The sequence below is a fragment of the Cervus elaphus genome, chromosome 24 (assembly GCF_910594005.1).
Source record: "Cervus elaphus chromosome 24, mCerEla1.1, whole genome shotgun sequence".
NCBI classification, from domain to species: Eukaryota; Metazoa; Chordata; class Mammalia; order Artiodactyla; family Cervidae; genus Cervus; species Cervus elaphus.
The window spans coordinates 30,164,887-30,190,431 of NC_057838.1; the positions used below are offsets into that span (position 1 = coordinate 30,164,887).

Consider the following 25,545-nt stretch of genomic DNA (forward strand, 5'->3'; position numbering starts at 1 on the left):
AAATGTCCTTTCTTAGGTGAAAGATGGTATCCACTTTAGCCAATTGAGTTACCCTTCCTGGTCACTAAAGTTTTGTCTCCTTAGTTTTTGTGTCTATAATGTGGAGCAACTTCAGAGAAAATACATTCCTCCAGTGATATACTTTGGTACCAAAGGAGGCATGGATAGGGACATTCTGGGATGTGGCATCCACATGGAAGTCACTTTTAGCATCACCTCCATCAAATTTCAGTGCTTTGAGAATGATTAATCAGAAGCAGGAGACATGGACTCCTTTGATCCTCTGACATCAAAAGAATGACGTTTTAAAAACAGAAACTTGAGGGGTTATCCATGAATTGTGCCTGTCTCCACAAGAAAAATTCTTTTCTATACAAAAGAAAAACAGCTGGTGCCTGGTGAATAGAAACACGACCTGGGTAGCCCTTTGTGAAGCTCTCTGGGCAACCACTTGACCTGTGTGCCTGGAGCAGTGGGATGTCCCCCCGAGTGGAAAGGCCGTAGGGCTTGGAGTCAGGCTCTGAGTTCTAAGTAGTGTTTCTGTCTCTGCTGTGAGCTCACTGTCTCAATCACATCTCTGAACCCCATCTTGTCCTTCTAAAAAATGGGGTCCTTCTACAAAAGTGGTTTTCATGAGGTGCAAGAGAGACCATGGCACACCCCCAAACTAGGCCCAGCATTGTTAGGGGACTGTGATCCAGCTAGACGACCGCCTTGGAACACAGCCCAACATCGCGGGAATGGTGGCGTGGCTGGTGGCCCCCATCAGAGCTCCCCATACTAGGCGCCACACAATGTCCCGTGATGTCCGCATTCTTGTTGTGCCTGATGCGATCTGCCCAGGAAATGACGCTCAGGCTGTGCTTCAGCCTGGAGGTTTTTATTCTTGTCTACACATAATGGGGAGGTTAATTTAGCTCTGACACATTGCCAGAGGTCAGAGTGACTCCCAGTTGATGGATGGAGCTCTGAGTTTCCCACCTCTTATTCTTCCCCTCTTCCTGCCTCTGTTTGGTTTTTAGCAGGACAGAGCGGCCACGTGGCATTTCCTTGTCTCCTTTGTCTGGGAGAGTATTGATGCCCCATCAGAGTCAAGACTTCCGGATGGGTGGTGACCCTCCCAGGGAATGGGGCTGTGATAACCTTGCCTTTCTTTTCATGTTTGACATTCTCACTCTGGTCCCCTGGCTTAAAGGAGCACAAAGAAAGAAGAAGACCTGCCCTCCTCAGGTCCAAGGCATTGACCAAACATGTTTTACATGCCAGGCTTGGGGCTGAGAGCTGTATACACATTGTCTCTTTAGATGGGCCCTAAGATCACCTGCTCTCTTTCACAGCTGGGGAGGTTGAGTGTTGGGAGGATGGGTGTCTGACAGTGTCATGTATTACCTGGCTCAGATGCTGGCGTATTAGATCCCAGATTCCTAGCCACTGTGCCTAGGGATTCTGAGTCTAGTCACTTTGGGCTGCAGTCCAACCCTACCCCTCATCTTTAATTCTTTTTTTTTTTTTCATCTTTAATTCTTTTGACTGGATTCATAGATACTGCAATGAGTGAGCATGGACCCCACGCCAAAAAGTTTCAAATTCCAGCCGCCACCTTCCTGATCCCCTTCAAACCCAGCCACACAAGTGTGGCAGGTCAGGGTGGGCATAATATGGCTCACAAATCAAAGCTTACCCACTGCCAGTTTTGTAAAGTTTAATTGGAACCAAACCACACTTATTCAATTGTCTATTGTCAATAGCTACTTTCAGGGCACAATGGCTGAGGCAGACTGTACAGCCCATAGTCTGAAATACTTACCACCTGGTTATTTGTAGGACACAGCGACAGGTGTTCAAAGCTTTGGGATGATGTTTTTCTAGTAGTCATGTATGAATGTGAGAGTTGGACCATAAAGAAAGCTGAGCATCAAAGAATTGATGCTTTTGAAATGAGGTGTTGGAGGACTGTTGAGAGTCCCTTGGACTGCAAGGAGATCAAAGCAGTCTGTCCTAAAGGAAATCAGTCCTGAATATTCATTGGAAGGACTGATGCTGAAGTTAAAGCTCCAATACTTTGGCCACCTGATGCGAAGAACTGACTCATTGGAAAAGACCCTGATGCTGGGAAAGATTGAAGGCGGGAGGAGAAGGGGATGACAGAGAATGAGATGGTTGGATGGCATCACCAACTCGATGGACATGAGTTTGAGCAAGCTCCAGGAGTTGGTGATGGACAGGGAAGCCTGGTGTGCTGCAGTCCATGGGGCTGCAAAGAGTTGGACATGTGTGAGTGGCTGAACTGAACTGAACTGATTGGTAGAAAATGTTTGCTGATCCCTGGGTGCCTGGTGGCTCGAGTCGCTGAGAATGCTAATAAACTCATTAGAAGCAAAATAATATTGAGAACCAAGGTTCAACAAATAATTCCAGGTGAATTCTCATCCTGGGATTTCAGGACACAGCAACAGGTGTTCAAAGGTTTAGGATGATGTCACGTTACATCATACCCACATCTGTCCCAGGGCTTTTCCCAGGGTCTCAGCAGAATCATTCACTTACAGATACAGGTTTTCTGGCTAAGAAAGGTACTCTACAACTACAAATGTCCTTCTATTTCTGCTTCCTTTGAAAGTTTCCTCCCAGGAGGCAGAACTTTAATAGATCCATGATTATTTGTTACTGTTAGAGGACAAGTACACCCTAACGAGGGAGGTGGTTGAGCCAGGGTTTTTTATTTGTTTTAATTACACCTCCTCTTTCCCTCACTGTTCTTGACCTGAATTCCAAAATTTCAGGCTTCCTCACTACCTGCCATCTGTCTCTACTTCCAGATAACCTAGGCTGTTCTACTTCTGAACAAGATCTTCTTATTCCTCTTGCTTTTGTTTTTATTACTCTCTAAAGGACAGAACATATTCTTTTTATTTCTATAGTGATTAAGAGCAACAGGCTTTAAAGAACTGCAAAAGAAAAAAGAGAAGGATCCAGGAGATGAGGTGGATCCACTGAAAGCTTGAATTGAGTGGGCTTCAGTGACTTAATGCAGAGAACCCCTTTCCACGAACTGCTTATCAGCTCACCCTTTAAAGTCAACTTCCTGTGGTCAATTGACCACTAGAAAGACAGAGCTGAGGGATCCTTGTCCCCCAGCATGGGGGCTTTGGGGGACGGATTTGATGGATGGCGCAGTGGGCTAGAACTGGATCAAGGAGCCTCTGTCCTTCTCTAACTCCAGCAATGCGCATCCTCAGGATACTGGAATAACTCCTCTGAGCCTCACACTGCTCAGGTCAAGCCGAGATAGAAGTCCTGCCTTCTGCACCTGCAGGAGGGGTGGTGAGGGAGGCACCATGTGTGGGAGGCACTTCATGAGTTGTCCTGAGTTTCCAGTTCGCAGACCCAGCATCTGGCTGGTAGACAGCTGCCTTCTCACCAGTTGCTCGCATAGCAGAGAGCAATCTTCTTAGGACTTTGATCCCGTCACAGAACTCCATCCTTAAGAACTTATGTCAACCTTATCACCTCCAAAAGGCCCCAGCTCCATTGAGGGTGTGGGTTTCAACATATGAATTTTGGGAGGATGCAGACATGCAGTCCATTAAAAGGTTAGTGATCTGGCAGGCAGTTGCTCTGGACTACAGGGCCCAAAATAGCTCTGCTCATATTCCTGGTGGCTTGGCAGGGTGCTTGGAGAAGGCGGGATACCACTGGGCCCCTGTCCACGTAGTCTGTGGGTGTTTCCACTTGGCCTCTCCAGTGGAGTGGTCTGATTTCTTACCTGGCAGCTCAGGCATCAAGAGGGATGGCTTCAGGAGGCCAGAAGTAGGAGCTGCAGTTCTATTCTCAGCTCCCTGCGTTCCCTTGGTGAAGCAGTCACAAGCCTGCCCAGGCTCCAGGAGCGAACAGGGACCTGTCTTGTGATGAGAGGAGCATCATAGAAGTGTGCCCGCCTGTTACTCAGTGACTGTCCCCCGGGGCCGTGGAAGAGGCTACTGCTTATGAAGCCCCTGTCCTGATGACTGGCTCAGAGAAGGAGCTAACAAGCAGGAGCTGCCCTTCCTCATGTTCCTCTCCTCGTTACTATTACTGCCGCTACTCTCATCACCCCACCCCATCGCTGCCCGCCCTGCAGATGTGTGTGTGTCCCAAGGGGACCAGAAGGGGCCAGAGTGAGGCTGAGTTAAACCTCAAGGCTCTTCACCATGTACTGGCCCTCACTTGTTCCTCCCCGAGGCTCAGCACTGCCTGCTCTCCCTCAGGTGTGGTAGATCTCAGCTTTGAAGCCGAGAGTCCTCTGGCGCCCCCGGCAGAACTCCTGGAGACGCTGCCCAGCTGTGACTGGGTCCTTCAAGGGGACAGTAAGTGTGTGGTCTGTAGGGTCTTGGGTCTTCCAGCTTCTTCTGGGGTGACGCTGTTGTGGGTGTGTATGTGGAATAGGCTGGCTTGGGAGAACTCCCCTGTCCCCTGGGGACCTTGGGAAGCCCCTTGTCACTGTTGGGAGGGAACTGGAGGACAGGGGCATAGGTCCTGTGTCCGTGGACATTCCATGACCATGTCCATCTCCATCTAAGACCAGGATGATGCTGGTCTTGGAACTCTCCTTCTTCATCTGTTCTTTCTCACATTCAGCTCATTTTTCCTTCTTTCATCCCACAAATGCCTGTGCCTTGAAGCCAGACTGTAGAACCCTGACTCCTCCCCTCTTCTCCAGGACACCAGATATTTTTCCCACCTTCAGAGACTGCAGGGAGACCCCAGGAACAAAGATGCTGGTCCTCATTTCTGGAACACAGGTGAGATCTGGTGGCCCTCGGGGAGCCATCACACGGGGTCATGCATGACGATCCCTCAGTCACCTTTGTCCCCTGAGAGCCCTTCTCAGAAATCTTAGGGGCCACAGATTTCAACCTAGACTGTGCCTCAGAGTTCAGTCCCGCTCGATTAGATTCTCCAGGGATGGAACTTGGGAATGTGTACTTGCCCAAGCTTTCCAAGCTGTCTGGCTACCATGCCAGGCTTGAAAACTCTAGTCTAGATCAGGGGTTGCAAATGACAGCCCCTGGGTCAGATCCAGTCCACTGCCTATTGGTATACGGTCACGCATTTTTTTCCCCCCCTAGTGTCTGTGGCTGCCTTTACACTGTGACAGAGGAGCTGAGTGGTGACACAGAGGCCATATGACCCACAAAGCCTAAAACCTTTGCGCTCTAGGCCTTTAGCAAAAGCCCACCGCCCTTGCTCTGCTCCCTGGAGCGGGCCCTCCTTGTGTGGAGGACTCGGGGCGGAGCTCCGGCTATCCAGCCAGGTGTGTGTGGACACAAGCAGCCACGCCTGTTCTAAGTCTAGAGTGGCTATGTCCTGCCTTCGAGGGTGTCCTCCTGGTTCCTGGCCCCACTGCTGCCTGGACCACTTCCCTTCTCGTTGTTGGCTACCGCCCTGTGTGCCCACGGACCCACTTCCTCCGTGGACTCATCTCGGCCGCCCCAGTCCCCACATTCTCCATCTGCTCTGCGCCATCTGTGGGCGCACAGACCTCTCTGTGCCCTGGGCCAGGGGTGCTGGGGACACAGCGTGTATGAATGCAGGGCTTGCATTTGGAGTTGGGCGGCCATGGAGAAGAATATGAAGATGAGAGGGGAAGAAGGAGGAAGGAGCCCTGCTTGTGGCGGTGGTAGGGCAGGAGGGCTTTTGCTGAGGAGGGTCAGCTGGGCCTCAGGAGAGTCTTCCAGAGAGGAGGCCGAGGAAGGGTCACCTGTCATCTGCCTTCCAACCCCGTGCTGCTTTCCTGCTGCGGGCTCACAGGAGGTCTCCCTGGACACCACTGTCAGAAGGTTCTCGACTGGGGTCTCCTCCTGAGCACTGCTTACAGCTCCCGAGAGCAGGAGCCTTGTCTGCCTAACTCTGCCTCTGTCTAGCTGTGTGACATCTTCTCTGGACCTCAGTCTTCCATATCTATAAAATGACATCATTCATCTTTTTTTTTTTGATTTTTATGTTATTCAAGTTCTAAGATTCTATTAGCCTTTCTCTCCAGCTCCACACTCCAGCTAAAGTACATTTCTGTCCTCTAGATGGTGCCACTTTCCCACCAGCAATCCGTTCACACAGTTCCTGATGCTGGTGACACCCTGCCCAGGTGGATGCCCGAGGGCTCTACCCCTGCTGGGGACCATGGTGCCCCCCCAACTCCCTGCCCCCCGCAGCGTCCAGTCCTCAGTTAATATCTGCACAGGGAGGGGGCTGGCTGGCCTGGTGAGCCCGCAGGGTGTCCCCAGGCCCACTGCCCCCCTGCTCGGTCCCCAGCAGAGTCCCCGTGGTGACAGAAGAGGCGGCCCGGGAAGCCCTCCTCAGCTTCGTGGACTCCAAGTGCTGTTACGGCAGGGCAGCCGCTGGCGACCTCGTCATCCTGGAGCTGAAGCAGCAGAACCTGTGTCGGGTGAGGGGCGGCCGGCGGGGGCCTGGAGAGGCCGGGGGAAAGGAATCGTGGGGGGCCGTGTGTGTGTGACTGGTGGTGACGCTGGTTCTGCCACTTCCTGGGTTTGCAGTGAGTGACAATACAAGGAATCATGAGTATCAGTCACCGTGAAGCAGCTTGAATGCCCTGGGCATTACGGAAAGCACATTCCATATATGTCTTATCAAATCCTCATAGCTGCCTTGCACTGTAGATAACCGTCATCACCAGTTAAGAGGAGGAACTGGATGTTTACAGAAGTGGAGTTACTTACCCCCAAACACGAAACTAGAAGTGACCAAGCTGGGATTCAAACTGGATTTGCTGGCTTCAAAGTCTTGTTTTTTAAGACACAACTCATCTGTTTGCCAGAGGGATAACAGGACCACCTCCTGCCCTGATCCCAGCGCCCTCTGCCTCCCCCAAGTTTCGTCTGTGCCAAGGCTCATTTACTCACCATCCCCGGGCCTGAGGCTCCAGGGGGGCCTGTGTCTGGTCCCAAGACCGCAGACGCACCTGTCGCCCTCTGCCCCGACAGGTCAGGTCTCAGTCCTCACGTCCTGTGTCACTGGAGCAGCTTCCCCAGAGGGCACACAGCCACATGGAAATTGGCCTCGCAGGGATCTGGGGTAAAGGTCTCTGTGTGGCTGTGTGACCTCAGGCAAGTCAGCGACCTCTCTGAGCATCCCTTTCCTCCCATGGGGAAGGAGGAGCTGGGTGATGTCCAAGATCCCTTCCGTTTTGTGATCCTGTGGATGAGGCTCAAGAAGGAAAGAAGGTCTGGACATCAGGCAGATAAATTCCTCCAAGGGGATGCTCAGAGTGGCTGATTCCGGCAGCCTCCATCTGTCAAAAGGCGGTTTTTGCTCCAAAACTTAACTGGTAGGCCATTTCTATGTGTAAAGACATGCGGAGCTGAAGCTGCCCAGTTGTGTGCCGGTCAGGGGACATTTCCCCGGACTGAGTGAGCCCTGCAGGAGCGTCCCGGGCCATCCATGAGAGGTCACTACAGCCCGCCTGTTCTGAGCAGCCCTTGGGTGCTGTGCATGGCGTGATGAGCCCAGGGGCGGGAAACCTCATTTTCTGCATAAGGCTCTGTCTTCCTAAGGGCATGAGTGTGAACACGTTGTTTTTCCTTTGCAGTATCGATTGGAGACCTTCAGTGAATCCAGGATAAGTGAATGGACTTTTCAGCCCTTTACCAGTAAGTGAGTTGTCTGATATCGGTGTAACTGGGAGCAGATATGGACGGGGCTGGTGGTGAATGTCAGGACTTGTCTTAGCTACTAACCCTGAGGAAGATGCTCTGCCGCCCCAAGCCTGATTTCCCATAAAACGAGAGCATAGCCTTTCTTCCCAGAGCCTCCCCAGAGCTGAGCTTAGCAAACGCTTCCTTGTTCAAGAAGTGGTTTGCGGGAGATCCTGAAAAAGTCCAGTGTTCGTCTTCGGCCACAGGCTGGTGCTGCCACCTGGGGCCAGGTGGCAAAGGGAGCAAGTGTGCTCGGGCGTCTGCCGGCCTCCCAGGCCGCCCCCAGCACCTCCCCGAGGCTCTAGACCCCCCTTGTTCACTGTGCCACCCCGCCCGCTGCTGGAGCACCCAGAGGCTTAAGGCTGTCTGTCTGGGAAGCTCGGTGCTCTGCCTGCTGTCCATGCTGGCCACTGTGGCCTGTCCTTCCAGGCTCAGCTCACGGGTCCTCTCTTCTAGGAAGCCTTTGAAGATTTCCTCTCCTGCTGCCTCCTGCCCAGCAGAGGGAGTTCGTCTTCTGAGTTTTCAGAACCCTTCACTCAGCTCTTGTCCAAAGCACTCACAGTGCCACATTCCATTGTATTGTGGTTGTTGCTGAATCTGTCTCCTTGAACGGAGGAGGATGAGAAAGAATGAGATGGTGGGAGTGGTGAGGGTAGCAATTCTAGTCCTTGTTTATTGATCCCTCAGCATGTACTAGCCCTGGGCTAATAAGCATTGGTGTGCCTTCTGCCACTCAGTTTTACTACCATCTGCCATGGTAGGTGGCACCATCATCCCCAGTTTAGAGAGGGGAGAACTGCAGGGCAGAGAGGTAGAGGGGCTGGTGTGGGCTTCCGCAGCCAGGAAGTTCAAAGAGGCAGGAGTCAGCCAGGTCTGTTCCACTTCAGAGCTTGGGCTCTTAACCACAGACCCTAAGGGGACCTGTATCTACCAGTCCCTTGGCCCCAGCGTTGAGCTTAACATCTGGTACCAGGTGCAGGTCTGGTCTATTTGATGAATAAATGAAAGCTGATACTCCCAGCTGTCTGCTGGGCTTAAAATGACCCCTTTCTCTGTCAGATCACTCCGTGGATGGGCCACAAAGAGGAACCTCCCCCAGGCTCTGGGACATCAAGGTCCAGGTTCCCCCAATGTTTCAGGAAGACACGAGGAGGTTCCAAGTCCCTCACTCATCATTGGTCAAGGTAACTTGTTTATTGGAGACGTCACTCCTCTCTGAGCTGGTTTTCTGGCAGCATGGTTTCTTAAAACTTTATCCTTTTAAAAAGGAAACTCGAAGTTCAGGCTGGTGGTTCATTCCTTGCCCATCAAATGCACAGAATTCTAAGGAAACCCAGTCTATGGGATGTAGACTCATACAAAATTCCACACAGAGTAGGGAGCATTCACATAGCAACAGGATGGTATGAAATTGTCACCAGCTTTAAATAGTGAGTATTCATATTCTTAGGCCATCTGAGTGTTTTTACCCTTTTTATTTTTATTTTTTCCCATCAGTAAATAGCTGAATGAAACAAATATAAAATAAAATTAAAGCATCATGGGATTTTTTTTTTTTTTAATGGAAGTCATTAGGGCAGCAGAATTTGATATCCGTGCTGTTTCACAGAAATGTAATCAGGACAGGCAGTGAGGGTAGCCTAGTGTGTTGTAAAAACACAGCCAAGATGTTTTATGTTATGTTCTCATCTAATTACCTACCTTGTTTTCACTTTAGAACTTGATTCAAGCATGTCATTTTACCCTCTGAGTTTTCACAGCGTCATCAGACGAAAACGACTTTGAGAGATCAAGAAAGTGTTTCATTCTGTTCTCCAGGGCGGAAAAGCTATTTTGATTCAGTTATTGAATTCCAGTAGCTAGCTCACTGCCTTTTGCAAAAATACCCTGTTTTTTTTTTGTTTGTTTGTTTTTGTTTTTTTTTTTTAATTTTTTTATTAGTTGGAGGCTAATTACTTCACAACATTTCAGTGGGTTTTGTCATACATTGATATGAATCAGCCATAGATTTACACTTATTCCCCATCCCGATCCCCCCTCTCATCTCCCTCTCCACCCAATTCCTCTGGGTCTTCCCAGTGCACCAGGCCGGAGCACTTGTCTCATGCATCCCACCTGGGCTGGTGATCTGTTTCACCATAGATAGTATACATGCTGTTCTTTTGAAACATCCCACCCTCACCTTCTCCCACAGAGTTCAAAAGTCTGTTCTGTATTTCTGTGTCTCTTTTTCTGTTTTGCATATAGGGTTATTGTTACCATCTTTCTAAATTCCATATATATGTGTTAGTATGCTGTAATGTTCTTTATCTTTCTGGCTTACTTCACTCTGTATAAGGGGCTCCAGTTTCATCCATCTCATTAGGACTGGTTCAAATGAATTCTTTTTGACGGCTGAGTAAAATTCCATGGTGTATATGTACCACAGCTTCCTTATCCATTCATCTGCTGATGGGCATCTAGGTTGCTTCCATGTCCTGGCTATTATAAACAGTGCTGCGATGAACACTGGGGTGCATGTGTCTCTTTCAGATCTGGTTTCCTCAGTGTGTATGCCCAGAAGTGGTGTTGCTGGGTCATATGGCAGTTCTATTTCCAGTTTTTTAAGGAATCTCCACACTGTTTTCCATAGTGGCTGTACTAGTTTGCATTCCCACCAGCAGTGTAAGAGGGTTCCCTTTTCTCCACAGCCTCTCCAGCATTTATTGCTTGTAGACTTTTGGATAGCAGCCATCCTGACTGGTGTGTAATGGTACCTCATTGTGGTTTTGATTTGCATTTCTCTAATAATGAGTGATGTTGAGCACCTTTTCATGTGTTTGTTAGCCATCTGTATGTCTTCTTTGGAGAAATGTCTGTTTAGTTCTCTGGCCCATTTTTTGATTGGGCCATTTATTTTTCTGGAATTGAGCTGCAGGAGTTGCTTGTATATTTTTGAGATTAATCCTTTGTCTGTTTCTTCATTTGCTATTATTTTCTCCCAATCTCCTAGAAGGAACATACCTCAACATAATAAAAGCTATATATGACAAACCCACAGCAAGCATCACCCTCAATGGTGAAAAATTGAAAGCATTTCCCCTGAAATCAGGAACAAGACAAGGGTGCCCACTCTCACCACTACTGTTTGTTTTTTTTTAATGGCTTCTGTTCCCAAAGACTCCTTTAGCCACCTGTTAGGCAAAGGATAATGGCTTTTGTGGTTTAGCCTGGGAGTATGAGTAAAGACATGGGAGTCAGAGACCATGTCTCCCCGTCTTAGCATCCAGGATAGACTCTCTGGAGCTCCAAGGAGATGGTAATGTGACCTCCTTGGCTTGGCGTTCAAGGCTCTTTGGAATCCTAGTCATGAGCGAATGGCCGTCTTCCCACTGTGGCCTGAACTGCTGTACATTTATTTGGGATACTGACATCCTGGGGGTGCGGGTGGTGCAATCAGGAACTGCTGGTTCCTGGGAAACTGGATCAAGGCGAGCATTTACTCTCAGGAATGCCACAAATGCCACGGGCGTGGACGCTACAAGTGCAGTGGCTGCCACGGGGCTGGCACGGTGAGTCACACGCGGCTGTTGGTGAGTAGGTGATGTGTGGGAGCAGGGCCCTGTGGGGGTGGAGTGCTGGGCTGGGGCCTGGGGCTCCCTGCACTAACAGTGCGATCTCACTCAAGTCATCCTCCCTTTCCGGGCCTCCATTTTCCTGCCTGTAAAATGGGGACGTTGGATTGGGTGGTCTCTACTGACTTTATTTCACTTTGATGCTTCATGACTTTTATTCCCCTCTTTTTCCCTCCTCCACCTACAAACATCTGAGTACCTGCTCAGTGTGGCTGCAGGAGGACAGAGACCTGGGGTGCTCCTTGCAGGGCCCCTCTGTCTGTGGGACAGAGTGACAGGTGCCCAGCACTTAGGGGGCAGGCGCAGGTGCCGACGAGTGGCACTCAGGGCCTTGGAGGGACAAGACTCGGGCCTTGGGTTAGTTTTCCGGGGCAGCTGTAATCAAGGACCGCAGGCTGGGTGGCTTAAAGCAACAGATCTATTCTCTTAGAGTTCTGGAGGCTGGAAGTCCAAAATCAAGGTGTCGGCAGGGTTAGTTCTGGGAGGCCCTGAGGGAGGTGCCACCTTATCCTTCCTCTAGACTTCTGGCGGCAGCTGGCAAACCTTGGCTTGGAGCTGCCTCACCCCACCTCTGCCTCCATCGTGCCCTGGCTTCCCCGTGTGTGGGTCTCTGCCTTCCCACAGGGACACGGGTCATTGGATGCAGGGCCCAGCCTTCTGCAGTGTGGCCTCACCGTACTAATTACATCTGCAAAGATGATTGCCAAATAAGGCCACATGCTGAGGTTCTGCTTGATGTGAATCTGGGGGTGAGGGGATAACGTGTACTGTTCAGCCCATCGTGGGCCCTTCAGCACCGTCCAGGCCCTTGTGGCCTCAGTGTTCTTTGCAGAGTCCTGCAGGCCACGGGCTGTCCCAGCGGGAAGTCCATGCCCCTCTGTGTTCTCAGGCCTCCCCACCTCCCCATTTGTGCCCCAACCTTTTGGGTACACACTGACCACCTGCCGCTCTAAGCTGAGCATTCTTCGTTTACCTGCCCGCCTCCCTTGCGCCCGCCTTCCACCTGCTGCACGCTCATCGCTCTTCCAGCCCTGTGCCCCTGCGAGGCCGGCTGTGGCTGCACCAGCTCACTCTCCTGTGGCCTCACTCCTGCCCTCGCCTCCTCCCCAGGGCCCCCTCCCCGCGGCCTTTGCTCTTCCCTCCCCTCTCCCCTCCTCCCGCATTGTCCCTCAGGCTTTCCCTGGAATGGCTCCAGAGCCCGCCCGGAGCCTACTATAGGGGTGTAACCTGGCCCATCTCTGGGGGCTTTTCTAAGACTGAACTGTTACCCCCAACACCAGAGGGGCCAGCCTGCCTATCTCTCCGCCTCTTCTGGCCATGGCTGCTTGGTCTGGGATGGTCCCTGGGGGTCGTGGGGATCAGAGAAGAGCAGCAGAGGCGAATGTCTCAGAAAAAATAGGGATGTGAGGATGCAGGGTCTCTTACAGACAAGGGGCGGAGGCCCAGGGAGAGGGAGTGGGGAAGTGGCTTGGGGAAGGTCACAGTCTGGACTGGAGCCGGGTCTCAGGACGCCCTCTGCCTGCTCCCGGGAGGCGGGTAGGGGCTGAGGCTGCGTGTGTCCGCAGGTTCGGTGCTCCTCCTGCAGTGGCGCCAAGCGCAAAGCCAAGTCCGCCCGGCGGTGTCAGATGTGCTCGGGGTCCGGCAGGCGGAGGTAAGACGGGGCTCCCCAGCCAGAGCTGAGGAGCTGAGTGTGCTCTCACGGGTGTTCTTGCTGTCACCGCCTGCCCTCGGGAAGGCAGGTGGGTGCGCGATCCATCTTTCCACCTTCTGTCCCCTGAGCTCTGGGCATTGTAGGTGCCTGGCACATCGAGAATGTTTCTCCAGACCAGATGGAGCCCGTTGGGCAATCTGTGGGTGGGTCGGGGGGAGGCATGAGGCACTTCTGGGAGGAAGGGAGGCAGTGGGTAAAGAGAGGAGACCTCTTCCTGCTCATGTGGTGGGGAAGTGAATATAGAAAAGCACCCAAGGTGATACTCTTAACTCTGAGGATCCAGGCCTGGGCACACCCTGTTCATAACCCACTGCAGGGACTAAATGGAGGAGGAATCAAGGAAGGTCAGCTGACTGGCTAAATCAACAAAGTGCCTGTTTGCAGGACTCTGCAGTCCATGGGCTGTTGCCCATTTTGGAAATGATGGCCTTTCATGTATTTGTAAAATTTTTAAAAGGGAACAAGAAACCCCGAGGAGTGAAACTCTTCAACAGGTACATTGGTTAATGACACTTTGGGCTCACCAAGGCCCAGGCCATCCTTCTAACAAGCCGGATGGTGAGCCTTGGAGGATCTGCCACCTGTGACTGGTAAAGGAGGTCTTAGATTCGGAAGGAAATTGAGGTTTCTTTCACTTCAAAAGTAAAACAACTCCAATTCAAACTGGCTTTAGCAAAATAATAAACTTGTAGGCCCGTGCAGTGGAAAAGTCTAGGAATAGATTTCCAGAATGATTTCAGGTACAGCTGGATCCAGGTGCTAAAGCGATATCACCAGGAATCTGTCTCCGTCCCGCACTCTGCTTTCCTTTGTTTTTGCCTCATCCTCAGGCAGGTTATCTCCTGTGGTGGCAGAGGGGGCCACCAGCAGCTCCAAGCTCGGCCACCTCAGTAGGAAAGCATGACCCTTTCCTGATAGTCCCAGCAAAAGTTCTGGGGTAGATCTCAACACACCCACCTGGCTCATGTGTCAGTCTTTGTATCAGCTCTGTGGCGAGAGAGATAGAATGAACTGGTTGGCCAGGCTGAGGTCCCAGGCTGGTCACAGGAGGGATGGGGCATGCCCTGGAACTGTGTAGGCTCTGGGCAGTGGGGGAGAAGGGTGGTCTCCAGTAGGAGGTTGGAGCACTGCTATGAGGTGCTATGAGGAGGTCTAGATGGTGGGCACGTGGAAGCAGACCTTGCCCACCAGAGCCCACCTCTCAGAGGAAGGATGTTGGGGGAGGGCCCTGGAGCCACTGGGATGCCACGACTGTCTGTTACCATCGGGGCCCCTCTCAGATGCAGCACGTGCTCGGGGAGGGGGAACAAGACCTGTGCCACCTGTAAGGGCGAGAAGAAGCTGCTGCACTTCATCCAGCTGGTCATCGCGTGGTACGTGCGCCTGTCCGAGCCGTGGCCTGGTGGGTGGTGGCTGGGGTGGCGCATGGCCTGCAGCGGTGTCTGCAGAGCAGGTCCGCTTGGTTGGGGCTTTCACAGCGCAGGCGCCTGCTGGGAGAGCGGAATCCCAGGTCCTGCGTTCCCACGTCAGGAAAGCTCGCACACATTCAGGGTTTTCCCCATCAGGCACCTTGCTAGATCAGCACCTGACTGGTTTCCCACCTTACAGGTGAGGCTGCTGGGGCCCAGAGAGGCTAAAGCGTGTTCCCGAGGTCCCACGGGTGACCTGGCAAGCCCTCCTGCCCTGGGCTGCCTGAGCCAAGGCCATGTTCTTCACCCGACCCCCCTCTGTCTCTCATCCTCCTCACTTCCAGGAAGAACAGCCTGTTTGAGTTTGTCTCTGAGCCCCAGCTGGACTGCCCTGGGGAGCTGCTTGCTAAAGCCAGAGGAGAGACCCTCTTTAAGGACGAAAACACAACGGTGAGGAGGCCTTTGCAACTGCCCCAAAGGGAGCTGGGTCCCTCCCCCGCCCGTGAGCCCGGGTCTCCTGGTTCTGCAGGCATTGCCTTCATCCAGAAAGAGACTGGGCGGGAGCAGAGCTTCCCAGGCAGATCGCAAGCTGCTGGGACCCTTCAGGGCTGCTTCTGTTTGAGTTTTACATCATCACCTTCCATCCTTCCCCTGTTCCTTATCTCCCCCTATTTTCCTCCTTCCCCTGCACAAATCTTGAGACCTTCCTTATATACCAGGAACTATGCTAGACCTGGGGATACTGGAAAACAGAATCTCTGCCCTTGGATCTCACAGTTGTTGAGGGAGAAGATGATAATGGCATTTTCTTCACAGTGTTGAATGGTAGAGAGACAGGAAGGGGCAGAGGTGTTGGGGTGGGAAGTGGTTTTGGGGGTAAATGCACGGTGTGACAACAGGAGTCAAGGTGTCCAGCAGAGGAAGCAGCAGGACAGAGGCCGTAAGGAGCAGCAGAGAGCAGGGGGACTTGGGGGCAGTGACCTGACCAGAGCAAGGGGCTGAGACCCAGCAGGTGCCAGCAGCCAGATTAGGGAGCGTCTGTACACTGGGGGTTGGCAAACTCTGGCCCTCACCCTGTTTTTTATAAATAGAGTTTTATTGGAGCACAGCTCATTTGTTTGTGTACTGTCTGTGGCTGCTTTTAGACTTCAAGGGGAGAGTTGAGCAGTTGAGATAGAGACCCTATGGCCTTCAAAGCCTGAGTGGTTACTCTGACACTTTACAGAAAAGATTTGCTGCCCCCTGCTGTCCACCTGTGGCTTTTATAGGACATCTGTGGAGGTTTATTGGGAGGGTCAGTGTTTCCTTATTTCTCTTTTCTTCTCTTCCTTCCTTTCTCTTTGTACAGTATGTGGCTGTTTCAGATTGGCTGGTAAATATATCTAGTTTGACATCCATCACCATATAGTTAAAAATTTTTTTTCCTTGTGATGAGAACTTTTATGAACTACTCTCAGCAGCTTTCAAATATACAATCCAGTATTATCATCTGTAGTCTGGGCTCTGTAATTTACATCCCCGAGACTTATTTATAGCTGGAAGTTTGTACTAATTTACCCCCTTCACCCACTCCCCCCCCCACCCTTACCATCTCTGGTAACCATCATTATGCTCTCCACGTCTAGAAGTTTGGTTTTTTGTTTTTGTTTTAATTCCACATATAAGTATCATAGGATATTTATCTTTCTCTAACCTAGCTCACCTAACATAATGCTCTTTTCCATCCATGTTGTTAAAAATGGCAGGGGCTCCTTCTTTATGGCTGCACTATAGTTCTTAGCCTGCTTTCTTTGCCCCGATCACCCTGTTTCCTAAAGGCTCACTTCAGGCATCACCGCTCTAGGAAGCCCTGCAGCCATCCTCAATCTGAGCTGGGCAGCAGCAAAGGTGGGTGGGTGGGTGCTGGGTGGGGGAGTACTCTGTCAACAACCCTCCTCTTTGGTTGGATGGAGGGTCCCTGGAGGTTTAAACCCCCCCCCCCCACCCCTCTCGCCCCTGGCCCGGGCCCTCCTGTCTCTGGGCTCATCCTCCCATCAGCCCCTAAGGTGCTGAGGCCCCGGGTCAGGCGGTCTGTGTCTCCCCCAGGTGTACCCCATCGTGGACTTCCCCCTGCGGGAGATCTCTCTGGCCTCCAGGCGCGGCATCTCAGAACACAGCGCAGCCCTGGCCTCCCGGGCCCGCGTCCTGCAGCAGGTGAGCTGAGGGGGTCCCGGTTGGTGGGAGGTGAGGGGCCGGCTGGGCTGGGGCTCCAGGGCACTGCCCTGTGGACAAAAAGGAGGGAGTGGGCCCTTCGCTCTGCGAGGGAGGCTCCTTGCCCAGAGTGGCTGGGCGGAAGGATGGGGGCAGGGGGGAGGGAAGGAGCCCCCGTGGGAGGAGCACGGAGGTACTGGGGACTGACCTGGGGCCAGAGTGGCCGGAGGGCAGAGGGCAGGGCGGGCCAGACCGAAGGCCACAGGGAGAGGTTTGGGTTAATTTATCCAGAGAGCGACAGGAAGCTTGCAGGGTTTCACACAGGAATGTGACTCAGTGTGATTTTGATTCTCACCCCCTGGTATTCAGAGAGGGGACGGGAAAGCTCGAGATCTAGGGTGGAAGGCAGGGTTGGAACCCACCCAGCGTGCGGCCTGACAGGCGGCCAGGGCCCGGGCAGTTGTGCGGCTGTCTCCTCCCGGCCACTAGGTGGCGGTGCTGCCCATCGCGCTGCCAGAAGCAGCGTGGTGTGTGGGAAGGGACGCGGGGCGGGGGTAAAAGAAATGGGGCGGGAAGACGAGGGCTCGAGCCGTGAAGCCCCGCGCCTGAACTTGGCGAGAAGTCTTTCCGGGGTCCGAGTCTTACACTTTGGGAGCAGATCCTGGTTCTCCCGTATCCCAAAGTGGGCCGACGCCAGCTGCGAACTCCTTGCAGTTAAGTTTCTTACCTTGAGAAAGAGATGCTACCGTCACATCAGAGGGTTTTGAAGGGATGAGATCATTTGCTTTAACCGCCCGGAACCGGTACTTAAAATGTCAGTATTCCTTCCTTTCCTTTAAAAAAATTTTTTTTTTTTTTAAATTTGCTTGTGTCAGATCTTAGTTGCATCATGCGGGATCTTTTGTTGTGGCCTGTGGAGAAGGAAATGGCAACCCACTCCAGTATTCTTGCCTGGAGAATTCCATGGACAGGGGAGCCTGGTGGGCTATGGTCCGTGGGATCGCAAAGAGTTGGATACGACTGAGCACACAGCACACACGTGGACTACCTCGTTGTGGCGATGGGCTTAGTTGCTCTGCCTCATGTGGGATCTTAGTTCCTCAAACAGGGCTCATCAAACAGGCACCCCCCGCCCCCACCTCCCCTGCATTGCAAGGTGGATTCTTAACCACAGGACCACCAGGGAAGTGTCCTTCTATTCCCTTTGCAATGGGAATTCCTTCTCTCTGCACAACTACCCTATCTGCAGGAGAGAAAAGGATGCATTTAACTTAATAGTGACCCTCGTGGAGCTGGAATGAACCTCAGCAAGATATGGGGGCATGGCAAACTCAAAGGCCTGCAGAGTGGGTGGTACTGTGAGTGGGAGGACCCCTTACCCAGAAGGCTGGGCATCCCTTCAACTCTGTGGGGCAGAGATTTCAGACCTTCTGAAGTTCACATTTTTATATGAAACCTTCCAGCTTGTCAATATTGAGAACAAAATTCTTAAAAATGCTGAGAACACTGTATGGGCTGCCAGACTGATATACCCCTGGTCTACTTCAAACCATGACTTTTCCAATAAATCAGAGGCGGCCCAGAGAGTGGAAGTAATTTAGGCAAGGACACACAGCTTCTTAGTGAAGAGACTTGGAGTAGAACTCAAAATTTTCAACTCTAAGGAATATGTTATTATCCACCTCATTCAAGGCACACAAGTGACTCTCTGAAAACCAGGGAAGGTTTGCAGGGCTATCCGTTGAGGGATTCAGAGTGCTTTTCACACGGCAACCACTGCAGGGGCAGTTTGCTTCCCAGGTCAGGCTCTGCTTCCTGGTTCTGACATGTGGTCACGGCTCTTGGACCCTCTCTTCTGTCCAGGGGCCTCCATGTCGTCATCTGTAAATGGGTGTGGCTGGACCTTGCATTAGGTTGGGCTCTGCAGAAGCAGCTCTTGAGACAAGGATCTGTGTGCTCGTCACTTGTTAAGCAAGGGCTCCCAGGGAAAATGGGTGAAGGGGTTGGGGAGCCAGAGCAGGATGGTTAGGTAAGGGGGCGATGCAGGTGGTGGTCCTCTGAGTGTCAGCCCTACCTCAGTGGCTCTTCACCTGGAGGTGATGCCTGGCCTGCAGCCCCATCCAGAGAGGACCCCAGATTGGTACCTAAGGACCCTTGCTCCTGCAGCCCTGGTATATTCTGGGGGCACTACAGTGAAGACCCCCACATATTGAGGTGTCTGTTCTGGGACTGGGCAAAAGCATCAAGGCATGATTTTAGCAGTTTGTGGATACAGACGGTTCTCCTGGGATGTTTTTACTGCTGAGGCTGGCAATTGGAGTCCTTTTGAACCCTTCATTTGGCGAAGGGGCACTGGCTACCCAAGATCACACAGTATGTGGCGGCAGGCCTCCGTCTACACCCCGCATCTCCTGGGCTTTCTATGATGGCATAACCCCATCTCAGGTGACACAGGCCATCTGTGTGGTGGTCCTGGAGCAGGGAGGGTGAACTAGGGCCAGACATGCATTTTTTTTAAAAAAGAGATGTAATGGGGGAACACGTCTATGAATCTTTGCCCCAGATTGTCGTTTGGGTCGGCATCTATAGACCAAGATTCATGCTGATATTTTGCTCAGGGTTAAGATATTAGCAAGTAGAATCCAGTTAGGGGACAGCTGTCACATGTGGGGCCCTAATGTCTCCTTTCCTAATATCTCCATGGTTGTTTTAATGTAAAAATGTTTACAATAACTTTTCCCTCCAATTTTTTCCACCTCACTCTCTCCCTGCCCCCATCTAAAAATTAATGTCCTGTTAGATGCCCTGTTTTGGGCTGGAGACTTTCCCTACATCCTGAAACTCCCCTGGAGATGCCTGTGCCCTCACTTGATGAAACTTAGAATCAGGTGATGGTTAAAGATGAGAAGTCAGTTTGGGGCAGAGCTTTGGGTGAGTGAAGGAGCCTAGTAGGAGATACATCTAGAAGGCAGGTCTGGGCCAAAATGACAACTCCAGACCATGAACTTCCTCCTGCAGGTAGTAGGGAGCTACTGAGGGTTCCTGAGGAGGTGAGTGACTTGAACAGAACACTGAGATTTGCTTTTTGGCTGATTGTTTCCTCAGCGCCAGACCCTGGAGCTGATCCCCCTCACAGAAGTTCGTTACTGGTACCAAGGAAAGACTGACGTCTACTACATCTATGGCACTGACCAGCAAGTGTACGTGGTAGATTACCCCGAGAGGTACTGCTGTGGCTGCACCATCCTCTGACCCCACACAGCTGCCCCCAGAGCCCGCCACTCACATGTCCTAAGGAAGACAGCCGAGGTCTCTGAGTTCACTCACTATTGGCTCCTCTGGACAATCACAACCCCTGCATATCTTTCCAGAGTATTCAGCTCCTCTATCTAGCCACAAGTCCCTCCGGAGCCCCTTTGGCAGAATCCATCGTTGTATTTAACCCTCAAGAATTCATCTACACACATTCGTTTAGGAGAAGTAACTTAAACCAGGGGCTTTGCCTCTGGCATCTGAACTGAAGTGCTGATCGAGTGTGGGATTGGTTTTGCTCTCTGCTGGGTCAGTCTCAGTTCTGCTGTGTCTCTGCTATCATGGGCCTTTTGTGGAGCTGAGTGATCTTGAATTTTTGAAAGATACACAGAAATTTGCTGCCATTTAATGCCACTTAGGCAAAAGCATACAAAATTTTACTCCTCATTCTGTGGGTCAGAAATTCAGATGCGGCTATTGCGTGATGACCTATCTCTGTTCCATGATGTCTGGGGCCTCACCTGGAAGATTCAAAGGCTGGGGTGGCTCAAGGCCAAGGGTGCTGACATCATCTGAAGGCTGGCTCACGCAGATATCCAGTGGTTGATGGCGACTGTCAGCTGGAACACCTACACGTGGCTTCCCCAAACAGTGTGAGCTTCCTCACAACGTGGCGGCTCTCAGGGTAAGCACCCCTCATGTGCACCCCAATTAAAGACAGAGATCTACTCCAAAACTGGAGAACAAGTCTGCTTGTTGGGTAGGCTAAGGGTCTGTAGGCTCAGTTCTACCCTGGAGCCTGTGCATGGGTAAATTTTAAGAGAGTTTTAGAGGATACATGCAGGTTGCTATATCACATGCTGAGTTTACAACCTGCCCACTGAGAATAAGGTGGATTGGGTGCCTTGTGTGCCCTTTCCTGTGCAGGGACGCTGGGAGGGGGAGGGCACACCCTGCACACCGAATGCCCAGTTGGTTGCCTTCGGGGTGCTGGTTCAGGGGCTGGGTGGGCCACTGTGTACCTGGCTATGAGTAATCAGATGCCCCTGTCAGTCTTCCAATGCCTGCCCCCACCTGGAAGAGGATTGCTCCCCCCAGGCTTGAGGTGGAGGCGGGAGTCTGGGGCCATTCCCCCAGGGCATTGTACAAATGGAGGGATGGTTTTTGGTTGTTGCTCTCATTGGTGGATGGAGTCCAGGAAAGCTGGGTGTCCAGCAGTGCTCAGGGATGTTCACACAGTGGAGCATCATTCCACATGTTGCAAGGCTGGCAGATACCCCGCCGACACTCACAGAGAACTTCTACAAGGTCTCATCAATCATTGATGCAACGCTGATTTTTATTTAGTGTTCACCTCTGTTCTTTGATTTTTATGGTATGTCTTGTTTGAAATGGCCTCTGATCCTCTCCCTTAAGTCCACACTTGTAACTGTTGCCTTCAGTGGAGTTCCTCGGGCCACATGCTTGAGCATCACAGATCAAAATACATGTATTAAACTACTGTTTTCTTCTCATTTCTCCTTTATATTTCAGTTTGGGCATTAAATTGCTTTAAAAATGAGATGTAAGTGGGTTGTGTATAAATGTCATTGTCGGGTGAAAAGGGAACCTTGAGTATGTTAGAGTTGAGGCCATGTGGCTCATATGTGCTATTGGCATGTGAACCAGACCCAGTGAGAAAATCTAGCTGGAATAAAGTGGGTCATGGGGATACTGTTCTAAATGAGCGCCTGTGAGCCAGCAGCCACAGGGATCCTTGCTTCTGGTGGTTCTGGCAAAATCCCAGATGGTCACTGGGTCCTCTGGCTGTTTGATAACTGGTGTGTATTTTTCCCTGCAGTGTAATCTGTTTTCATGACCTTAGCTGCGGCCAGGATCTGACTTAATTTGCTCTTTCTGCCTGTTACCCTAGGGCTGAGTTGGCTGTCACTGGAGGGTAGAGTGCGGAATTTGAGGGCAGCCCTAACCCCTGCACTGGCCACTGCACACCGTGGCTCTGGTCCCGATTCACTTCAGCTGTAGAAGCACAGCAGACGCAAGTGGCTGGCTTTCTCTTTGTGGCCCTGCCAAAGGAGAGCACCAGCCCTGCTCTTTACCAGTCCCTGACCGACGCTGGGCCTCTGCCAGGCGGCCAGGGCCACGCAGCGCTTAGTGAGGGTTTCCCAGACATCGGATATCTCTGCCCTCCGACTGCAGGATGGAAGGAGAGGCCGTCTGCAGGTGGAGGAAAATGAAAGAATCCATGTGAGAGTCAGCTGGCCTTACAAGATGAGGATGCCTAAGGGCCAAGGTGGCGGTGGCGGTGGTGGGTACAAGTGTGTGTGTGCATGTGCATGTGTGTATATATGTGTGCATGTGACATGCACGCCTGGATTTGTGTATGTGTGCACGAGTATGTTCATGTGTACATGTGTGTATGCATGGTGCATGCATGTTGTGTGTGCATGCATGATGTATGTATTTGTGTGTATTGCTTGTGTGTCTTTGCCAGGCTGGGAGGATCACTCCTTAGAAGGCAGGAGGGACTTTCTCCCCCACCTACTTTTCCTCTCTCCCTCCTGGTCCCTGTCATTCCTTATAGCTCCCTGACCCCAGCCTTCAACACCTGTCAGCTTGTTGTACCTCAGCCAACTTCAATTTCAAATTCATGGGCATCCCTTGATACAGACAGCCATGAGAGAACTGGGTTTTCTCAGTTAGGACTGCGGCCTTATGTTTCTCAGCAGAAAGGACCCATCTAGATTCAGTGGCTGGGACGTTCAGCTTGAACTCCAGTCTCTGCTTACACTTCATAGGCAGAGATTGTGGAAAGAACATATACATTTTGGTTCAAATTCTGGTCCCGCCTGTTACCAGCCTCGTGACACCGGGCAGTTCTTCTAACCTCGTTTTTCTCCTCTGTGAGATGGGGTGGTCCAGCTTGCTTTGCAGGGCAGACTGGAAACAGACCAGTCGTGCAGACCTCTGTGTAGGTAGGTGCTCAGTACCTGGAAGGGCCGTCTCTTCCTTTGCGGGGGCAGACAGTGCTTGAATGCTTGTCACAGAGCCTCTCCGGGTGACTAGTGAGCGGGAGCTCGTGCACCAAAGTGACTGTGAGTGACATCTGTCCCACCAGCTCCCCTGTGCAGCTCAGCCCCCACACACTGCTCCTGCGGGTCATTTTACCCTCACCCTCAGCTCAGGCTGCTTCCCGCAGCACTGCCTCTTCACTGTCTCCCAGGGCGCATGCGCAAGTGCTGGTCCCTGATTTGCCTGGTCTCTGCCTCCGCTGGGTCCTGGGTCTTGCCCATCACCGCATCCGTGAGTGTGACCTGTATCAAGGAAAACCGCCAAGCGTGACCCACGGGCTAGATGGAGGTGCCACACATTGATTTAACACAGAATATCGGGTTTTAATTCCAGTCTGGCCTCTACCAGCTGTGTGGCCCTGGATGAGTCCATTTACCTCCCTCTGGGCCTTCAGTTTTATACTCCGGGGAGAAGGTTGGATCCCATTTTTCCTTTTCTTATTTTTCCTCTTAAAATTTCACCATCTTCTCCCTCAAATAAAATCTTTGGGACGCAGACACATACACCAGGCTCACAGGTCAAGAGGGGCTGCTGTGGAAGGCCCAAAGGCCTTCCGTACACGTGCCCCCTCCTCACCTCCTTCCTCCAGCTTCTGGGAACACAGAGCACAGAGCCAGGCGAGCCTCTCACTCCTGTTCTGGGAGGAGGGCTGCACCTCTGACAGGCCACGGGACAGTCCTGGGAGCTTTCTGTGCCTTTTTTTCCTTCGGAGAATTACACCTTTGACCTGAGCTTATTTTCTGAATGAGTACTTCTCGCAGTGAAACATGCATAGAGATAAGTGCCAGGGGATGTTCTGTCTAGTGGTTCTCTAAGCAGTTGATATTTTTCCTGTACTTTGGAGCATCCTAAGGACATCCAGATTTGGGGTCCCTTTCCTCTAGCTGGGTCCCCATGCTATAGGAGTACATGGGATTTGCCGTGGGATTTCCATCTCAAAGGAAGATGTGACCTGGATGTGGGCAGCTTATCTTTTAGACCAAAATAAGTCAGTGTCATTTTAGTGTCAGTTTGTTTTTGTCTCATGATCAGAAAAGCAGGCAGGGCTTTAAGGGGGCTGGAACACAGGATGGAGTTCTGTCGGGGAGACAGGGTAGCGTGGCACAGAGCCACGCCGTGTGGTCTCCACGGTCACAGTCCAGGGTTCAGACCCTGCAGCTCGCCTGTACTGGCCCAGACGCCTCCAACTGTCAGATGGGAACACTGACCCTTCGGATTATGGGTGTGGGGCATCAATGAATAGTGTGCATGTGCATGGCCAATAAGTTTTCAGATGATTTGGGCTGAAGTTGGGAGGAAGAGATTAGACCCTTAGCACTGGGGTCCGGGCAGAGGGAGGGTGCTATAAACTGTATGTCTCCTCAGAATTCATATGTTGAAATCCTAACCCTCTAATGTGATGGTGTTTGGAAGTGGGGCCTTTGGGAGGTGTTTAGGTCATGAGGGCAGAGCTGTCATGAATGGGATCAGTGTCCTTTTAAAAGAGACCCCAGGGAGCTCCCTTATCATGTGAAGTTAAAGCCAAAAGTGACTATCTGTGAACTAAAAAGGAGAGCCTCCCTGCACAGCACACCTATGCTGGCACCTTGACCTTGGACTTCTGGTCTTTAGAGCTGTGAGGCATACATTTCTTTGGTTCACCAGTTACCCAGTCTATGATATTCTGTTAGCAGCCCATGCGGACTTAGAAAGGTGTCTAAGCACAGAATCCGAGGCTGTGTGATAACCAGGCAGTGATTTTCAAAAGCCAGTTGGAGTATCTGGACCTGACTCTACCTACCATCACCTAGAAAGTTTGTCCAAATGCAGATTCTCACTCACAGCCCTAGGTATTTGGCGTATTGGTGGCTAAATTTCTGTAGCTTTAACCAGTGCCCAAGATGATTCTTATGAATGGTCAGAACAGGACACTGACATTTGAAGTCAAAAGAATAGCTTTGGAATCAGATTTTTGAGCCTGAAATTTCATTCCTCAGCTCGCCGTGGGCTTACCTTCTCTACCCCTGTCTGTCTGTCTGTGAAGTGGGGGAGAATTCCTGCTCTCCCTCTCTGCGGGTTGTTTGAAGGCTCAGATGGAGGAGCCTGGCGGGCCGCAGTCCATGGGGTCAACACAAACACAACAACCAACAATAAGACACTGAACAGAAAAGCGCTTTGCAAACTAAAGAAGTGAAAAAAGTGAAGTCGCTCAGTCGTGTCCGACTCTTCGCGACCCCATAGGCTGCAGCCCACCAGGCTCCTCCGTCCATAGAATTTTCCAGGCAAGAGTACTGGAGTGGGTTACCATTGCCTTGCAAACTGAAATTGCATACGTTTTCCTCCTGTTAGGAGTGGCGAGGACAGCCTTCATTGTTTCCAAGCCTTCCTGCTCACTTTGACTCTGTCCACCAGGGGGCAGCAGGTGCCCACACGCGAAACCTCGCAGGGTTTCTCCTGCACCAGTGAGTGCCTTATCAGAACCCTGTGAGGGTCTCACTCTCAGCAGCCCTTGCGCTGTTGGGGAACTCGATGTGGCTCCAGAAATTTTCTTCAGAGGTGTAGAATATCTTCCATTATTCGTTGACTCCAGTTAAAACTGCTTTCTCCTTTCAAAAAGAGACCATGGAAAT

The 25,545-nt window shown here is 51.6% G+C and overlaps 1 protein-coding gene across 9 annotated transcripts in view; it reads left to right on the forward strand.

Moving 5' to 3' along the window:
• Positions 1-21,423, forward strand: part of SSUH2 (ssu-2 homolog) — a 70,932-nt gene extending 49,509 nt beyond the window's left edge. For 8 of the 9 annotated variants that reach the window (XM_043886260.1, XM_043886262.1, XM_043886261.1 and 5 more), the window contains 11 exons: positions 4,248-4,346; positions 4,700-4,781; positions 6,292-6,424; positions 7,586-7,646; positions 8,751-8,875; positions 11,180-11,242; positions 12,871-12,956; positions 14,297-14,389; positions 14,770-14,875; positions 16,511-16,618; positions 19,721-21,423. In XM_043886260.1, the coding sequence (XP_043742195.1) occupies positions 4,248-4,346; positions 4,700-4,781; positions 6,292-6,424; positions 7,586-7,646; positions 8,751-8,875; positions 11,180-11,242; positions 12,871-12,956; positions 14,297-14,389; positions 14,770-14,875; positions 16,511-16,618; positions 19,721-19,867 (1,103 nt within the window). In that variant the 3' untranslated portion in view covers positions 19,868-21,423. The remainder of the gene's footprint in view (positions 1-4,247; positions 4,347-4,699; positions 4,782-6,291; positions 6,425-7,585; positions 7,647-8,750; positions 8,876-11,179; positions 11,243-12,870; positions 12,957-14,296; positions 14,390-14,769; positions 14,876-16,510; positions 16,619-19,720) is intronic. The other variant, XM_043886267.1, reaches the window with a different exon arrangement.
• Positions 21,424-25,545: the final 4,122 nt, after the last annotated feature.